Source organism: Epinephelus moara, chromosome 19, assembly GCF_006386435.1.
Source record: "Epinephelus moara isolate mb chromosome 19, YSFRI_EMoa_1.0, whole genome shotgun sequence".
In the NCBI taxonomy this organism is placed as follows: Eukaryota; Metazoa; Chordata; class Actinopteri; order Perciformes; family Serranidae; genus Epinephelus; species Epinephelus moara.
The window spans coordinates 17091797-17110356 of NC_065524.1; the positions used below are offsets into that span (position 1 = coordinate 17091797).

The 18560-nt window shown below is 40.9% G+C and overlaps 1 protein-coding gene across 2 annotated transcripts; it reads left to right on the top strand.

Moving 5' to 3' along the window:
- Nucleotides 1-646: 646 nt before the first annotated feature.
- Nucleotides 647-17714, top strand: ppp1r21 (protein phosphatase 1, regulatory subunit 21). 2 transcript variants are annotated; one of them, XM_050071428.1, is made up of 22 exons: nt 647-1328; nt 2894-2962; nt 3702-3848; nt 4054-4155; nt 4268-4432; nt 4531-4589; nt 4845-4939; nt 5203-5255; nt 6844-6993; nt 7149-7250; nt 7348-7436; nt 7565-7701; nt 9924-10016; nt 10565-10692; nt 11309-11458; nt 11845-11937; nt 12800-13054; nt 13464-13499; nt 13640-13756; nt 14439-14537; nt 15337-15465; nt 16125-17714. In XM_050071428.1, exons 1-22 carry the CDS (start codon nt 1269-1271, stop codon nt 16152-16154), a joined length of 2358 nt encoding a protein of 785 aa, XP_049927385.1. In that variant the 5' UTR covers nt 647-1268; the 3' UTR covers nt 16155-17714. The 2 variants fall into 2 exon arrangements, with proteins under 2 accessions (XP_049927385.1, XP_049927386.1); XM_050071429.1 differs by having other exon boundaries at nt 3702-3818.
- Nucleotides 17715-18560: the final 846 nt, after the last annotated feature.

The window sequence follows — 18560 nt, forward strand, 5'->3', positions numbered from 1 at the left end:
CCTGTGGTCTTAAGACAGTCCAAAAATATTAATTAACATGACCAAATGTCTACTAAATCAAAAACCTAGAGTACTAAAACGTTGTGATGAGAATTGAAAATGTGTGGTGGCAAAGGGTATAAAGTCTGGAGCTGCTACACAGACAACGGATTGGGAGAGACGTCATAGATGACACTGAGAGCACCCAGGGGAATGTTCCGAGTATATGAGTACATTTTCAGTTTCATAACTGACAACACTGCAATAATGAAATAAAGAATAAATCTTATTTGGGAATAAAAAAGAAAACAAGCTGTCTGTGGGTCCACAAAATCAGGCTACAGACTGTATACCTGATGACATCACAAGTTTGAAACTTACTTCTCTGGTTTCTGGCTCATGTTCACAAACACTGAGTGAACTTTATATATGTTTATATTTATTTTATATTTGATAATTACGAATCATGCAGAATTACCCCCTTCAGAGTGTCATATTTTTATATAATGATGTTTTTAATAGACAATAGATGTATTATTAACTACTTTAAATAATCTATCTATCTATCTATCTATCTATCTATCTATCTTGCTTACTTCAGACAATCAAACGCTAGGCGGCGCCCTGTTTACACCAGCTCACCACTTCTCTGTTTGGTGAACTTTGACCTCGGCGCTTGTGTCTGTGGTCGGATCTCATTCGAGGAAGAATTTGCTGCTTAGAAAATGAAAGTATTCCTTCAGATGAATGGTTTGTCATGGCTGCTGGACTAGCTTAGCAGCAGCTAAACTCAACCTGTAATACGATTTGCGGACGCAGCGTGCTACACGGCTGCTGTCACATAACATGACCTGCATGTGTGACTCGGTGTAGGGATTTGTTTTGCTACATAGCTAGTTAGCTGTTGGCTAGCCAGCTAGCTAGCAAGCTCTGTCACTGCTAATAGCGCTAACTTAAAACATTGTTGCGTCCCGGCTTTAGAAGTTAGCGCATATCAGATGACCACCAACCACTTCTTTTTCCGGGACCCATGACCGTCCCTTTGTCACAATGTTTTCGCGGTTAATTTTACCAAGTAACGGAACAAGCCTCCCTGAATTACTCAGTAATAACAGTGAACTAGCTAACCTGAGTTAGCTGGGTTAAAGCTCACCGTGTCCACCGTTAACATTTAAAGCAGCGCGAGCGGTCTCGAGCAAGCTAACCGTACAACCACCAGCTAGCCGGGCTAGCTAGGATACCGTTTTCCAGCATCAACGGTTAGCGACGGAATAACGTTACCAGCGACAATGGCTAACGTTACAGACCTGCAAACAAAATACAGCAAGCTGGCACAGGAGTACTCCAAGGTAAACACTTTCTTTGTCCACCCATTAAATGATAATAAAGTTAGCTGTCATTGCTAAATACATAGTACTTACAAGGCTGGAGCACAGACGCTCCCAATGTGTTATTAGCATTAGCCACCAACATTGTATCACTAACGCATCAATAATCGATGACAGTTTCCATTTAAATATATTTACACATGTACTATAACGTTACAGGAATAGTGGATACCATAGTTGAAGCTGACCTCATGCCAGTGCAAGGAGATACACTCAACTGGGAGTTTATGACACTTAGTTAAAACTAATGTGATCTAGCCGATATTATAGCCCTGCAATAAATCCTGCTATCATTAAGGTTATATTGTTTTAGAGATGAGGTGATTTTACCACGAACTTTATGGTCATTTTGGAAGATGTAGTTGGTGGTACAGTCAAATTAAATTTCCTCAGACTGAGACGAGTGTTCTTAATAAAATAGCATAGGTAGTACAACACAATACAAACTACAGCCTCCAAAATGACCATTTTGTTCAATCAACACAGCTCTTTGAGACAGTTTTCACGTAAACTGAGTCATCATGATCATCACACCTGTCATGATTTGAGGTAGATTAAGTCAGGTGCATCTTCATTTTAATTTTAAATTTCTTAAAGTTATTCTAGTGTCATGCATTTGGCCAGTCCCACATGGGATCATAATACTGTATCTTAATTTACAACCATTTTCCAGTAATTGCACATAGAAAACAAGTTGAGAAGGAAAATAAAAGACACATTTAGTAAACATATAAGTAACTGAATGTATACTGATATGATGATGAATGATTCAGTATTTATTGCAATACAGAATAAAACCAGATATGTTATAGGATTGGGGTTATCATGGCATGTTTTAGATTGAATGTTGTCATTTACATGCTGCTGCATTTGACATGTTAAGTAGCTAATGATCATGCTGTGTTCAAGTGCTGTCAGCTACTTTAAAGATTAATTCATTAACAAGTGACAGTTAAGACACAGTCAAGCCTTTGAGTCTGCATTTTCTCTCGTGAGCTGTTTGTGCCCTTTGTTTCTGTGTCAGCTGACAGCACGGGGAGTGTGTGCTGTTTCCTGCTCAACTCTGATCTCCCCGTTAGCCAAGCACCATATCCTGCTCAGAAAGTGCTGACTGTGTAACTGTCACACATGCTGCCCTTCTGCTTAATTAAGTATACATGTGTCAAAGACCACAAGTTATGCAGTAACGAGCTTTGGGTTTTAAACATTTTGGTGACTTGACTGTGTTATGCAGAATAGGATGAAAAAGCAGCAACAACACATAAGCATTTGAGAGAGATTTTCTGTGCAAAGGCAAATGTGAATTCACCTCACGATGCTGTGTCCATAACACATTATTCTTGTTTTGAAAACTGCCTTTCATTTCATTCCTGCCCATTGATAACATATAACCTGTATTCAACTAGGATGTCACATTGAGATCAAAACCTCTTTTACAAGTGAGATCAAGCCAAGCAGGGTCAAAGAACGTTTTGTATTGCATTTATGTCTTATGTCTCAGCATTTTCCTCTGTATGTTTTCACAGCTCCGTGCACAGAACCAGGTGCTGAAGAAGGGAGTTGTGGATGAACAGGCCAACTCTGCCTCATATAAGGTAAAGCGACACATACAACAGAAAAAAAAAATATTTCTGATCCACAGCTGTAATGTACAACTTCACTGTTTACTCTGTTTTTGGGATTCCAGATTTTTATCACAAACTATTATTCTGTCTGTTTCTGAATAAGTACATCATCAGGTAGCCAGGCTAATCATCAGGCCTAATGGAGAGGTGTTGTAAAAATCTATAATTATGTATTTGCTTAACAAATCCAGATGGTCACCTCATCTGGCCAGTACTTATTGCACTGTTGCTGTTTAGTTACGCTGGAGTTGCATAACAGAGTGGTGTAAGAATGAGTCTTGAAACGGCGTAGCTGAGTTAGCATTTTAGCTCTTCTGGTTCCTTCCTTTCAGAGTCATTAAAGTGGTGTTCATGTGTGAAAATTATCTTGCTGAACAGAATGTTTAAGTATCATAAACTTCTGTTTGCTACAATGCTTACTGTATGTTCTGCAATCCAAAATCCACTGGAAAAATCTCATTACTTTTTTGTGTCGTGAGAACCAGGGTGATGTCAGCCTACAAAAAACGTCACCCCTGCAGCACTCTGTCAGCTCTGCCACATTCGCTAGAGAGCCTTTTTTCAATCAAAGCAAGTTCTGCATCAGTACATAGAGTGATGTCTTCATGATTTTGAGTTATTGATTTGCTTAATGTGCTGGTTTATAAGAAGTAATGAAGACATGTACAGCAAGTTTATGCTCAAAATGTGTCTCCGTTATGCTCATCAGGATCAGCTGAAGCAGCGGGACCAGACCCTGAGGAAGCAGGAGCAGGAGATGGACAGTCTCAGCTTCAGGAATCAACAGCTGGCCAAGAGAGTGGAGCTACTGCAAGAGGAGCTAGCTGTCAGTGAAGCCAAGGGCAAAAAGGGGAAGGTGATCATAAGGGGGAATAAGGGAAAGGATACATAGCTTGGTAAAGGGAAGAGGGTGTATTCCCATAGTCATGAAATTAGTCTGGTAGCAGAAAGATCAGTTATAAGGGTGATTATGAAATGACAGTGACAATGATTAAACGGTAATGTTTGTAGAGCCAAAAGATCATGATAAGCAGCCCCTATTTTATCTCTTCCTCCCCCAGAGTAAAGCAGACTCTCCCTCACAGCACGGCCTGGAGACACAAAGTGTTTTTGATGAAGACCTGCAGAAAAAGATAGAAGAAAATGAGCGCCTTCATATCCAAGTAAGTAGCCACAGCGTGTTAACAATTGGTCTGTCATTGTTTTGTATATAAAGTTAATGCAGTGGGGAGACCTTCCATGTGATTGCTCTGTTTTCTGCTGTGTACGCATCAGTTCTATGAAGCAGACGAGCGGCACAGGAGGCAGGAAGCTGAGCTGACGACACGACTACAGGAGCTCGAGAGAGACTCCGAGCAGCACCAGGCTGTTGTGGATGGACTCACCACTAAGTACATGGAAACAATCGAGCGGCTACAGAGTGACAAGGCACGTTTAGAGGTGAGGATGAGCCGCAGGAGAAGAATGAAGTACATTATGTAATTTTCAGTTTTTATAAAGTGTATTAAAGTGTGTTTATTTTTCTTATCTCCTGTTAGCTGAAAGCACAGACCCTGGAGAGGGAGGCAAAAGAGTGCAGAATGCGAACAGAAGAGTGGTACGTTCTCCCTTTTATTTGGAGTTAAAGAGTAATTTAAGTCACTAATATGGTGTCAGAAAACCAGAAGGGTGATTTGCATATAGGGCGTACATTCATACCAGCATCCTTTCTTATTTTTCTATTTGATATTAACCTCTGATATATATGTTTTCTTCTACTGCAGTTATGATTCTCAAACCACATTAAATTGATTAACCAAGCAACATGCATAATTGAACCCATTAAAGTCTTTTGTTTGCTCTCTTTCTGCAGTCAGCAACAGTTGAGGCGGTGCCAAGCAGAGCTGAACAGACAGGTGAAACAAAGCAGCAGTGTTATCCAGGAGAAAGTGCCCTTTAATGACACCAGTGAGTATCTGGCACCGAGCCACTCGGACAAAAACAGTCTGCTACAACGCAGACATCTATTTGAGAACATTTATGTCTCTGTCACTGATACCATAACACCATTCTGCCCAGGAGTAAATACTGTAATGCTACACCAAACTGTAATATTGCACGTAAGAAGGCAGGAGGCTAAACCATTTAAGCTGTGTTTGTTGAGTCAATAAAGTTCAGTGCAGGCACTGAGGATCTGCTCTGGTTTAACTGCTTTCTCTTCTATCCTGCAGAATTTAGTGACTACAACAGCCTAAATGTGCCGCCACACAATCGAAGGCACCAGGTGAGTGAGACAACAGACCAGATTTTTTAATGGGTTTATAGCGCCCAGGCGTTAATCATTAGTTCAATGAAAAAAACTTGTTATATATCATTACAGGTTATTCACTGTTGTCTACACTTACAGTAATATTCCCTCATTACAACACATTATTTTCAACATTTTCTCTTAAAAAAAAAAGTATTTTTTTTAAACCAATAACTTAGCACTCCAGTAGTAAGGCTCAGCTATAATCAAATATATATCTATTGAAGGAAAACAGTCATTGTCTTGATTATTCAAGGAAGGACTAAAGCCCTGTTTCCACCAATCACTTTTGGTATGGTACCTTTGGAACCAAAAGTAACCCTTCAGACATGGTACCTAGACTCTAGGGTTTCCACCGCACACAGTACCCTTAAATGTGGGCGGGGTGGTTATCACTCACTGCTCTGTCCAGTACTCACTGTATTTCCTGGCTCTTCACCAGTGACACAGATGGAAGTCTTGTTTATTGTTAATTGTCCACGGAGCTAAATTTTTTTTAGTTTATTTTTTTTACATACATACATGCCGACATTTTCATATAAAACAGGCTGCAATGAGAGTCTCTCTCTTCGTGGGATGTTTAAAAATAGCGGGTTTGTGCATTTTTGTCCTTCTAAGGCAAGCGCAGGGGTTTTGTGTTGCTGTAGCTCACAGAACGATGCTTCGCTGCGCTTTTTTTTTTCTCCGAGTGAGGATTAGAATATATGCAGTTCACATAACCCAGTCAAAATTAATGTAGATTTGTAAATGCTTGAAGATCCACTCATTACTAAAAGTGTATGTCATATAAAAACTAAAGTAATGGTCAGAGTTGTCACAGTGATTTAAGGGGTGGTGATTAATTCATGTCATCAGCTCATACATTGAGTAACTTAACAAATAAACGTTCCACCTTAAAAGTTGCCGGCAGTCAGCCCAGTGAATTAAATTATTTTTTATCCGACTCCAGCTGCTGTGAGAGGCAACAAAACATCCTTTCATTTTATAGCTACAGTTTACTAAGCTCTCCATGGTATGAACAGTGGTTACATGAGCCTCAAAACCAGCCACAACTCAGCCCTGAGCAGAGTGTCCGTCCACTATTGACTAGTCAATGGACTGCAGTGTTCACAGCTCCACCTTTTAGTACCAGATCTGTGTGCTAGGTACCCCAACAGAGGGAAGACCAAAAATGGGGACGGTTAGGAATGGTTCCATCGGTACCATCCACAACTTTTCACAGTGAGAACGGAAAAGAAGCATACCAACCTGAACTGTACCGTACTGCTCAGCGGAAATGGGGGTTAACAGTCCAAAACCCAAAGACATTAAAATTACTATTAATTAAGATAAAGAAATATATCAAAAACACACAATGTATTAGCTGGAACTTGGCACATTTTGTTATTTTTACTAAAAAATGACTTAAATTATTAGCAGTTAATAGTTATAAGTTGTTGATTTTTTTTTGATTGATTAGTTAATCCTCTACTGGTTTGTCAGAAATACAAACAGTATGTTACAGATGTATTGATCCAGCTGGATTTCTTCAGAGACACTGAGCGTGACCTTTCTGTGGTTTCAGCTTAAAGCCCGGGACTTGGCAGGTCAGGCCCTGAGCTTTATCCAGGACTTGGTGGCTGCGCTGTTAAACTTCCACTCCTACACAGAACAGAGAGTGCACATCTATCCCCTGGACTCTTCCATTGAGCCCATCTCCCCTCTTAACCAGAAGGTGAGGCAGCCACACACAAGAAATACAACCTGCCTATCATGTAACAGATGTACAACAATGTTAGCCATAAAAGACAGTAGCAGAGGGTTTACTCATAAAATGTATTTCTGTGTTCAGTGTGTAAACTCAAATATACGATTTCCCCCTCTACCTAGTTCTCTCAGTATCTACATGAGAATGCAGCCTATGTGCGCCCCCTGGAGGACAGCTTCCTGCAGTTACACCAAAGCATCACAGAGGACACTGTTACAATACTGGTGAGTGATGTTTTGGACTGAGACATTGTGTGGGCTTGTTCATGGTGTTTGCTTAGAACCAGCCTCTTATTGTGTGTCTTTTTTTCTTGAATTTAAGGAGACTGTGGTCAAGCTGAAGTGCTTTGCTGATAATTTCTCCTCATACACCCACTTTCTGCAAAAGATTCTTCCCTACCAGCTGAAAAGGTCAGTGCTCTGTGTGTGTGTGTGTGTGTGTGTGTGTGTGTGTGTGTGTGTGTGTGTGTGTGTGTGTAACAGATAGAAAAATGGAGTGGAGGAGGCTGTATTGATCTTCTCTTCTCTTCTCTTCTCAGCCTGGAAGAAGAGTGCGACGCACCTCTTTGTACTACTGCCCTCAGTGTGAAAAACCAGGAGTTGCAGAGTGACATGAAGAGAGTAACTTCTGTGTTCGAGAAACTGCAGAGCTACATTACCCTTTTGGCCTTACCCAGTAAGATAACATAAGCAGAAATATACAATATATGATATATGAATATATAATGTGCCATTTCTCACAGATTAGTTGATAAAGTTTTTTTTTTTAAAGAGAGAGAGTTAAAACATTGAGTGTGGCTTGTGTGTTTGTGTGTTTTTAGCTTAAAGGGACATTTCACCTTCAAATCAAAAATACATATTTTTCCTTTCACCTTTAGTGCTATTTATCAGTCTAGGTATTTTTGTTGTGCGTTGCCCAGTGTTGGAGATATCGGCCTTAGAGATGTCTGCCTTCTCTCCAATATAATGAAACTAGATGGCACTCAGCTTGTGGTGCTCAAAGCGCAAAAAAAATACAGTCAAAAAACTTAACAGCTTCCAGAAAAAATGACGCAGTTACTCAAGATAATCCACAGACCTTGTTGTTTTCTTTCTACTAAACAACACCCACCAACCATACCATCGCACAGAAGGAAAAAAGGAATCTCTTCATGAATGAGAAGTGGTCTTGAAAGTGCTAAATTTTCACATAAATGGCGTCCTCCTTGGATGAGATGTAACATTAGCTAGCTCAGTGGTGCTAGGTGAGCTAGCAGTAGAGAGGGGTGTAAATTACCACGATAAGATATTACATTGATTCTTTGGACAACAGTACGATATATGCCGATATTATAAAGTCTGCTGCAATACGATTTCGATTCAATGCGATTAGGGGGCCAGTGATCAACATGAGACTATTTTATATGCCCATTTAACACAGTCTGTTACAGTAGAAGCTGCCACCCCTACTTTTATGCTTATGGCCATAAAATATAAAAGCAACACATAAGTAATGTCAGTAATAGTAACCGCCTAAGTGCAGTAAAGTTTACTTCAAACTGACTCCATTAACACATATAAAACAGCACATGGGATTAGTTAACTTCCAGGGCTGTCTGCCAGAGAGACGTTTCTGGCAGAAATATTTTAGTTTTAACCCAAGCCATCATCTGTTTCCTAAAACTTGAGGTATATCTGGCTTAAAGCCCTGAAGGCAAACTTCTCAGAACAGCCATAAAACATGGACTAACAACAACATTGTTTAACAGAAGTATCAATTTCAGCTCAGTAACAACTGTTAAGGTTCATGGACAGAACAATTGTTTTTGCTGGTGACCCATTATTTGCTTTTGCATAAATTAGCCTAGCGGCTAGCAGGCTTTTTGTCCTCTGCACGTAGTTTAACAAATTACATGTAACTTTATTGTTTTTATATTCACCGTTGGTTTAAGTCACTGCATCTCTCAACAGAACAGCTTGGTTGAATTTCAGTCTGCATGCAGATTTTTTGAGCCGAACATTATTTAAACAGAGCAGCTAATGTGGCTGTAGTGAGAAGTTGGCACAGTGAGATGTCTGTCCAGGCATTGTTTACTTATGGCATGCGCTCTGTCTGTTGAAAATATTTCCACACTGCTGATTTATTCCTGAGTAAATAACGTTATCCTCATAGTCTCTCTCTGGGCTGCTTGCTGTCTGCCTGTTGCTGTCTGACAGTGACACAGACTTTTAAATTAAAATGTATCCTAAAGCCGACAATCAGCATCGACGTTTACTCTTGGCATCGATGACATTGGATCATTGATCATTTAATGGATATATCAATCCAGTGTGATGGATCGTTACACCCTTAGCAGTAGATACATGCTTCCTTCTGTGCTGTGATACAGTACAGTTGGCAGGTGTGCTTTGGTAGAAAGGAAATAGTTCCTACATGAAACCACTAACAAAGAGGTCTGTGGATTATCTTGAGTACCAGGTCATCATTTCTGGAAAGAGATATTGCCGTTAAGTTTCTTTAATATATTGTTTTCTGTGCTTTGAGCACCACAAGACGAGTGCCATCCAGTCCCATTATATTCTATAGAAGGCAGACATCTTTACGGGCGATAACTCCAACACTCGGCAACCCAACTCACACCAAAACAATCCAAAATATTTTTGATTGTGGGGTGAACTGTCCCTTTAAAATGTCAGGTCAGGCCCTGAGCTTTTTTTCTGGATCTGGTGAACGTTTGATATCTTTTTGCCTAAAACTTCTGTCATCATCCCAGCTAATATGTAATTAGAAAAAATACTTCACAAATGAATGTGAATGATCATATTTTCTTTGAAGTACTTGATTATATGGAAAGAACGAGCCCTGCGTGTGAAGTGATACGATGTGCTTGTATTACAAACGTGTGCAATGTGTCTCAGGTGTTCGGCAGGATGCCATGCCACAGAGCAGCACCTCAGCTGTCTTCACCCAGCTGGCTGCCTGCCTACACAGTCTTCACGATGCCATTAAAGGTGAGCAGCACCGTGAGCCACTTATTATCCGCAGCCATTCACAGCCAATGTGACACAGCACAACGATTCCCTCATGTAACCGCCTAGCTGCTGTTGCCATTCATAAAAGTTAGAATAATTTTCTGTTTTCATTACAAAACCCGCCAGCCCAGTTTTTGAAGAGTAAATAAGCAGAGGCTTTAGTGTAGCTTCTATCACACTGTGGTGCCAAATGAAAGTGTAATTTAGTGCTCTCTGGCAGAGAAGAGTCACTTATGTGTACAGCTGACACACTTAGCTGAGTGTGTTTGTGTAATTTGTAGCTTTGTCTTGGTTCTTGTGGGGACAGTGATTATGTGCAAATATACACTAAAGGCGTGTAGTTTCACAGTATCTACAATATGTAACACATCATTTACGTACCAAACAGTAAGGGAGCGTCACAAAAAAGCCGCCTGTGATGTCACAAGATGATAAAAATGTAGTTGTTGAAGCTAAAGATGGGACTCAAAGCCAATAGATGCCACAAATGCCTCTCCTGCTGCTCTCTTTCTTCCCTGTATGTCCAGAGATGTCAAAGCACTACAACCAGAAAGCCGGATTAGAGAAGGAGCTCCCCACCGTCACACAGAAGCTCTCTACCACCACAGAGTGCCTGCTGGGATCTTTGGGTTCTCTGACCAGCAGCACCGGCAAGGTACAGCCAACAGGGGGCAGGCAGCAGCCAGGCTAATATCCTTTATAGCACAGCTTCAAACAGAGTGTTATGTGTGAGCTGTAATACACAAAAGCTCAGTTGTAAGTAGCAGTGAGATTTCACCGCAACTGGATCACTTTGGTAATTTTGCCACCACAGAACGACAGGACTCAGGTGGGTAACGGTCAAACGTTCAAAGATACTGTCCAGCTCACAGTTTGTACAGCTGCTCCCCAGTCAGAGCAAAGGGATAAATGATTTCTCTTTGTGAGTCAAGTGAAGCGTTGGCTGAGATGTGTCTGCTGATGGGAGGCACAGTCCGGTGGGTTGCAGCGTTGAATAACACGCTGGCACGGGATGTGTGGAGCGAGCTGTGCTTTCAGAGCGATCATCTCTGCAGGCAAAAGCTTAATTGCTCAGACATTTATCATCCTGGACACTTGGTGGTGTAATCATCTCTCTGCTGTAAACACACTGGTTAATTTGAGGCTAAACAGAATGCTGAGTATCTGCGTTGAGATATGTAGGCACTAATTAACGTTGCTTTAGCGAAGGAGGCTGCAAAGATCTCTTTCGTTTTCATGATATGAGACATCATGTCACTGTTTTGTTGCAGATTGCCACTTTCTTCAGCAACAACTTGGACTTCTTCACATCATCGGGCTACAGTCCAAGAGGCAGCACAGCAGCCCTCAACCCCTTGCAAGCAGAGAGTATGCTGGCCAACAAAAAGAAAGCAGCTGCCTATTTCAGTGCAATCAAAAAGGTTCGTATAGGCTCAGATCTGCTGGCTATTACAAGGTCCTGGCTGGTGACCGAGCATGTACAGTTAAAGCTCCCAGACTATTGAAGTTTGGGCCCATTGAGATTACAAAGACTACATCTGCAATGTCTTTTAAATTGCTTTTGTAAATATTTCATGTTTCATCGAGTTTTATCTGTTCGCTTTTGCCATTTTATGTTTTACTTTTATCAGTATTTTATTGCCCCTGTATTTTATGACTTGCTTTGCTTTTATTCTTTGTTTTTTCTTTTCTGTGGAAAAGATTTTAAGTACAGTATAAAACAGAAATAAAGTAGTATATAAATAAAGTGAAATAGTATACAAATTAAATTAAATGGACATTTTCCCACTGTTGTTTCTTCACTCAGGCCAGGCCGCAGTCTGTTCCATACAGAGAAGCCCTGTCAAACCGTCGTATACTCACCAGCTCCACCGAGAGCAGAGAAGGGCTCACTCAGCAGGTATGACACAAAACTCTTCCTTTAAACCGTTTCCGTTGGTTTAGAATCGACTGAAGATTTTGCTCATCATTTTCCAAAAAGGCACTCTGTGTAATGTGGACAGTGTGAGCATGTATGAGTCAGTGTGCCAGCCAGGTCTTGCTGCCCTAAAGGCAGTGGTGTAATAACATCAAGATAAAGTAAAAATGGTTCCACATGCAGTTATTTTTGTATATTTCAGTCGTTCATGAGAAGATAGCTGGTCATAAAAGTAAAGAAAGTCTTTAACAAGTGCAGGATTCTGTCTCATAATGATACAGTTATGTAATATTTCAGAGGAGTTGCTCTGTAGGGACAGGGTGTGAGGAATTGACAAGCTTGGCCAGCGAGTGCCTGCATGTTCTGTCCTGAGCAAGTTCAAAGGGTTTTCTCTTTGTAAATGTGTCTCCATCTACATGCTTCAATGTGTCATTTCAGCATTCAAGTTAATTGTGAAGTACATAGTCACAAAATTATTGTATAAAGATAGAGCTTTTTGTGATTTTGCCATTTAAGCCTCTAGCATTTGGAAGACCTGGAGGCTAAAGGACCTTAGGACCTTTAAAGCCTAAGGCATTGGGGCAAATCTCTGATATTAGATAATACAAAGATACAGATAAACTCGACCAAACATGACCTCATCTTTCACAAATTTTATTTTATTTTGATCAGATCAAAAATGTTAAACCCCTGCTCAGATTGTACAATTCCAAACTGCTTTGTTTTATAGTTTCCTCATTTCCTCCTAAATACTGCTGCCCCTCCACTTCTCCCAACCTTCGCTCAGCCCTCTTCCCACAAGCTCACTGTCCAACCCTCTCCTCTCCCTGTTGGCCTTCCACAGGTGCAGCAGAGCCAGGAGAAGATCGCTCGGTTGGAGCAGGAGAAGGAGCACTGGCTCCTGGAAGCCCAGCTGGGGAAGGTGCGGTTGGAAAAGGAGAACCAGCGCATTGCGGAGCTGGAAGCGCAGCTCGCGGCAGCTCTAGGGGGAAGTCCAAACTCGCAGCCAGCTGCAGCCAGCACACTCGCACAGAGCCATGAGGATGCAGAGAAGGAGCAGAAGGCTGTGGGAAAAGAGACTACGCTGTGCACCAGTCTGGTACAGTCACTCCATTGGCTGCTGTACTTGTTAGTTTTTGCTTGCAGAGGGTATTTTCTGCTCATGGCACTGGTGTCTGATTTGCTTCAACAAAGGGAGTATTATCGTTCTTTTCTTGTAGCTCCCACGCTAAGCAAGTTTTTGCTTAATAAAAGTCAGACTTCCCGATGTGCTGATGCGGTACAATAGAAGAATACTGTTGTTTATGCATGTGAGTGCAGAGTTCACAGTGCAGTCACAATCCAGGGCAGTTTGACTCACTAGTCTGTTCTACTTGTGTATTAGCTTTTGTTGTTATTATCTCTTGCATGCTAGTCTGTCCTAACAGTGTTGGAGGCCTGTTTGTGTTTGAAGTGGGTTTCCTGTTTTGAAATTCCTGACTTGTTTCTCTTTTGTGTCTTGTCACCAGGTTGGCATGTTGTGCACAACACCAACAGTTGAGCATGTGAGTTGTCAAACACTCAACTAATTAACATACTAAATGAAGAGCTCCTAAATAAAAAAAGAAAATACATATAAAGATCATAATGCTTTCCAGAGGGAAAAGAAATCTTATCTAGCTGGATGTTGTGTCTGCGTTTGCAGGTGGGAGACGAGGAGTCCAGGGAGCAGCTGATAAAGACTCACTACATGGCCAGAGTGGGAGAGCTCACCACCCAGCTCCAGATTTCAGACAGCAAAGCTGTGCACTTTCACTCTGAGGTGAAGCCCTAACTAAGCTGCTTGTTATTGCAAAGAACTGACCTTTTCATCGCACGCGGCCTCTCTAACATCGCATGTCATCCGGGAAGAGATACGGAAACTTTTACAACCTCCACTAAAACGTCCAAAAACATTTAGTGCAGAACAGTCACTTGCCCTGTCCCCTCATGCGTGCTATTTTTGTCTGCTTCTTAAATTTGCTTGAGAACAGAGAGTGTAGAAGCTGAACTAGAAGTTAACCTTGTTTCTCTGTTCTTTCCTCTTTGTACTTTGGAAATGGTTTCTGAGCTCCATTATTACTAAGAGTTTCCTTTCTTTTTTTTACTGAGAAACTGACACCTTATATTTTTAGTATTACGTTGAGGCTTGATCTGAATGTGGATACTTCTCTATGTGACATCCTTTCGCATTGTGACTAACTGGTGTGTCAGTCATCCACGTTTTGTATCGTAGCAACAAGAATGCACCTGATCTCGAGTCGCTGTCTCTGGTATTAAACTGTCAGTTTTTCCAAATTGTGCATTTAGCTTTGACGCTGTCCTCAAATATACCCATTACTCAAAGGAATATCTACCTTTATTGCAGCTTTTGAAAAAGATCTGTAAAATGTGCATGTCATGTGTTAAACCTGTCAGGGGACAGCAGTTGTTTACTTTCTTTTTTTTTTCCTCTCTCTTTCTAGTGTCGGGCTTTGGCCAAGAGATTAGCCATTGCAGAGAAATCACGGGAGACTCTGAGCGAGGAGGTCAAACTGGCTAATCAGAACATCACACGCTTGCAGGTAAAATGTAGTCTCATTATCAGAGAGCTTCCTGTCTGAGTATAGACACTGGCCTCCTCCCAACTCACAAAACATTCTCACTGACTTTGTTTACATGCAGAAAATATTCAGGTTTTTTTCCCCTTACTGTGAAAAAGACAATATTCCTACTGAGCTGTTTACATGGATAATGAAAATGAATATTCCACTAACGTTCCTGTCTACATGCAGCCATTCATACTAAGATTAACGTGCCATAATATGATGTGTATGACATCAAAATGTATATGAATAGCATTTTTTCAAAGCTTTCCATTGGTGGCAGACTTGTTTGACCGTGCAAGTACAGCCTTCCTCTTTAATTTCTTTAACCACCTTCCTGAAAAGGCCAGCATTGCCATATTTGCACCTATCCAAAAACCTGTTAATACCCAACTCTTTCATAATGTTTAAAGGTTGCTGTGTTTCTCCATTCGATCCGGAAATGTGGGCTTTTCTTTTGGGCATGCATCTCCATTGCGGCCTTGCAAACTGTTGGGTTGTGTAAAGTGCATCCATGACAACACTCAGAGCTGATGGTAAACAGGCAAGAGGCTGTGTGTTGCAAACTGCGGTAAAAGCCTTAATTGAGACGCATATTCCAAATTCCCAAAGAATGATCCTAAAACCTGGATGACATCAGCATATCCCACATGTCTTAATTGGAAAATGCTACACTCAGAAAGAGGCCCGATTCGGAATATCCAAATTGAATATGCTGTTTACGTGAGCAGTATCAAATTCAGTGCATGTATCACTGTAACTGTGATGTCTGGTACAGGATGAGCTGACCACAACAAAGAGGAGCTATGAAGACCAGCTCAGCATGATGAGCGACCACCTGTGCAGTATGAATGAGACTTTGAGCAAGCAGAGAGAGGAAATCGACACGCTCAAACTGGGCAGCAAGGTACAACGCCTTCTTTTGTGTCTGCTTTTCATCTTTGTTAAATCAAGCTCTTTTCAAAATAGTCGCCTTTCAAAATGTAGCTCCACTCTCAGGTTTTGTTTTCAGCTGTCACACGATGTCACTCTCCATGTAAGTAAATCTAAAAGCTCCATCATCAAAGAGGAGTGATAAAAATCCAGCGGCTTCAGGGAGTGTGAAGGATCATTTCAGGTTTGGCAGTGAAATGTGACATTGTAAAGTTTCTGTCAGTTATGAGGTTGAACTGGGAGGTCATCGACGGTGTTGTGGTTGCTGCCGGGCCTGATGGGAAAAGCACCTGCTGGAACCATCTGAAGAAGTCGTTAAGTTAAAGCTGCAGAAATGGGGAGGCCCGTTTTTTTAAGCGTGCATGTTCCTGCTTGTGTGCACACAGATGGCTGTGTGTTGGGAAGGTGCAGGACAGAACATGTTTGTGGGTTAGAGGTGGTGATTTTCTCTTGAAGGCCCGAGACTAGCCTCAGCATGTTTTTAGATTTTGAAACAGAATGCAAAACAAAACTGAGCTACTTAAACTTGCGGCACTTGAACGCAACACAGTGTTTAAAAATGATGTAGCAATCCCGGAAATTACTCGATTTAATTTTTTGCAGAACTGAGCTTGTATTTTCTGTTTCCTTTAGGGAAATGCCAAAAAGAACAAAGGTCGCTAGAGCTGCCATCTGAACTCTGGCTCCATTGCCGCATCACAAAGGATCTGGTCCGTGGAGCCTCCCAGCAGCGTCCTGGTACCAACACCACCACTGTCACCAAACCACAGGACGGCTACATGAGCGTCAGATTCCTCCACTGTCAGGCAGTGAACTTGTGTGGAGGCTTGAACATGTTTGACTGAGGAAGCTTCTTTTTTCCGTTTTCCTTGTCACAGCACCAGTTACAACATGATTTGCTGAAAATGCTTTCTGAAACAGTCCCGGAAGCTGCTGCTTGACCTTTTGTCCAAAAGCAGGGTGGGAGAGAAACAGCTTTTTCCCCCAAAAGAGACAGAAGAAGATAAACAGCGGGAACAGTTAAAGTTGGTAATGCTCAGACTTGAAGACCAAACCCTGTTGATCAGTGTGTGTACTTTTCCTGCTTTTAAACGTACGTGTGAGAGAAAATGAAATTCGTACTCCTAATCTGTGGGAGCAGGCGAACAGAGTAAATGTTGGTGTGGCTGTTTAGTGTGCAGAGTGTTGTCTCATAGTGTGACTGTGGCACCAGGCTTTACAACATGTGAATGTTGTTTTACACTTAAATTGTTTTCTTTTAGATCAAATTTGAGATTACATGTGCAAGTGGCTCCCAGGGCCTGTATGTCTACCCCGTATGACACAAGCATACATCAAAAGCTTCTGTAAAAAGGGCTTTAAAACCTGACTGAACAACTAACAAAGAAACACTTGAATTCATTCCTCATTTCGGAAAGTTTTCAGTCCTCCGGGAGTGGGAAAAAGACGAGAAGAAATGTCTGCCTTGAAGCACTGATTAACTGCGTTTACCAAGACAAAAGGGTAGGATGGACAAGTTAGAGCTCGTAAAATGGTGTCAGTCTGTCTCTGTGAAGTTACTTTGTAACATTAGTCTTTTTATCACCAAAGTAAGTGTGGATGTGCACTTAGAAGCCTGGTGTGGCACAATAGTCTCTAAATTCATATTGTAATATGTATGGACAAAAAGGGTTAATGTGAATATACACTCATTTCAAATCATGATATAATTGTACTGTATAATTTCTAAAAAAAAAAAAAAAAATCTAAATATATATATATATATACACAAAGGCATTTATTCAGAGGTTACAAATTTTTATTTTCCACTAAATTTGGAAAATCTTTAGCTAGTTTTATGTGTGTCTCCAGTGAGGTCCAGTAAGGAGAGATTACTGGGAAGTGTCACAGGGAGGTTGGCCCGTACTGTAACTGGTGCTTAGACAACTTGATTCATGAGTCATGGCAGTGTGCAGTTAAAGTTTACAGTAAACTAGAGCTTCTTTGGCTTGTAGTGACATGAGGAAAATGAAGGAAGAGGTCCAGCAGTGGTTATGAGCAGTTCATCTAAACCTCTTTGTTTGTCAGTCTACACCTGCCAGCAAACCTTTGGTCACGAAGATTTGCCAACGCCCCCCCCTTGGACTGATAAAAAATAATACTTGTACTCTCACAATGTAACCTGTTCAAAAGCACATTTAAATATGTGAAGCAAAATAAAAAAAAGCTTGTTGAACATATAAATGCCTCATGTACTTAGAGTTGCCTGGTTATTAATAATGATCCTGTCTGACCTAACTTTTCATGCTGCGTTTCTGGGAGTTGGAGGAAACTAAATTGCCTATAATTTGAAACAAAAAACCAGTCAGTAACACACCCTAACCACTGGGAAATGAGGCAGCACCACTGAACTGGACATATGAGAACTGGAAGATTACTGTTTGATGTCGTCACTTTGTTTTGGAAGGAAAAACATATTGTGTCATTTTAGTTGGATTCATGATGCTTTCATGTACTCTTGGAACACAGGGGTCAAAGTAGTAAAAAACACCACTTATTTGTGCATTCAAAAGGTTTCGACCAGTACTAAAAAAACAATAACATGGTGGTTTTCATCTTTGTAATTCAAGAAGCACAGTGGCTGCGGAATAAATATACATATAAAAGAGACATTCAGTGGTGGAAAAGTGGGCTGCAAAAATATCCTGCTTGAAATGGTGAATTGTTATAAACTTCTCAACTCAGGCAAAATTATGACAGGGTGTAGATTCTTACAAATCAACACAATGAAGGAGTGGTTCATGTCCAACCCCTGTTTTTTAATTCATGAGTACATTTAATGTTTTATGTAACCCCGCTATGAGTCACCCTTACATTAAAATCCATATTTTGCAGAATCTGTAGTGTTGTAACACTGCCATCAGGCCAATTAGATGCTAAACATAAGCATAGTGCATATATTTTGAGTTACATGTAATGCTCATGGTTACATATCCACTTTTGTGACACACAGCATGCAAAACCTCAACTCTGAAATTGATTAAATTAAGGATAACAGCATCCATACGTCAAAATACGGGCTTATAATAT

Coding starts and splice junctions, on each gene's coding strand:
- ppp1r21 (XM_050071428.1), top strand. CDS start 1,269: ATGGCTAACGTTACAGACCTGCAAACAAAATACAGCAAGCTGGCACAG. Junction 10,017..10,564: donor TCTTCACGATGCCATTAAAG/GTGAGCAGCACC, acceptor CTGTATGTCCAG/AGATGTCAAAGCACTACAAC. Junction 13,055..13,463: donor CTACGCTGTGCACCAGTCTG/GTACAGTCACTC, acceptor TCTTGTCACCAG/GTTGGCATGTTGTGCACAAC.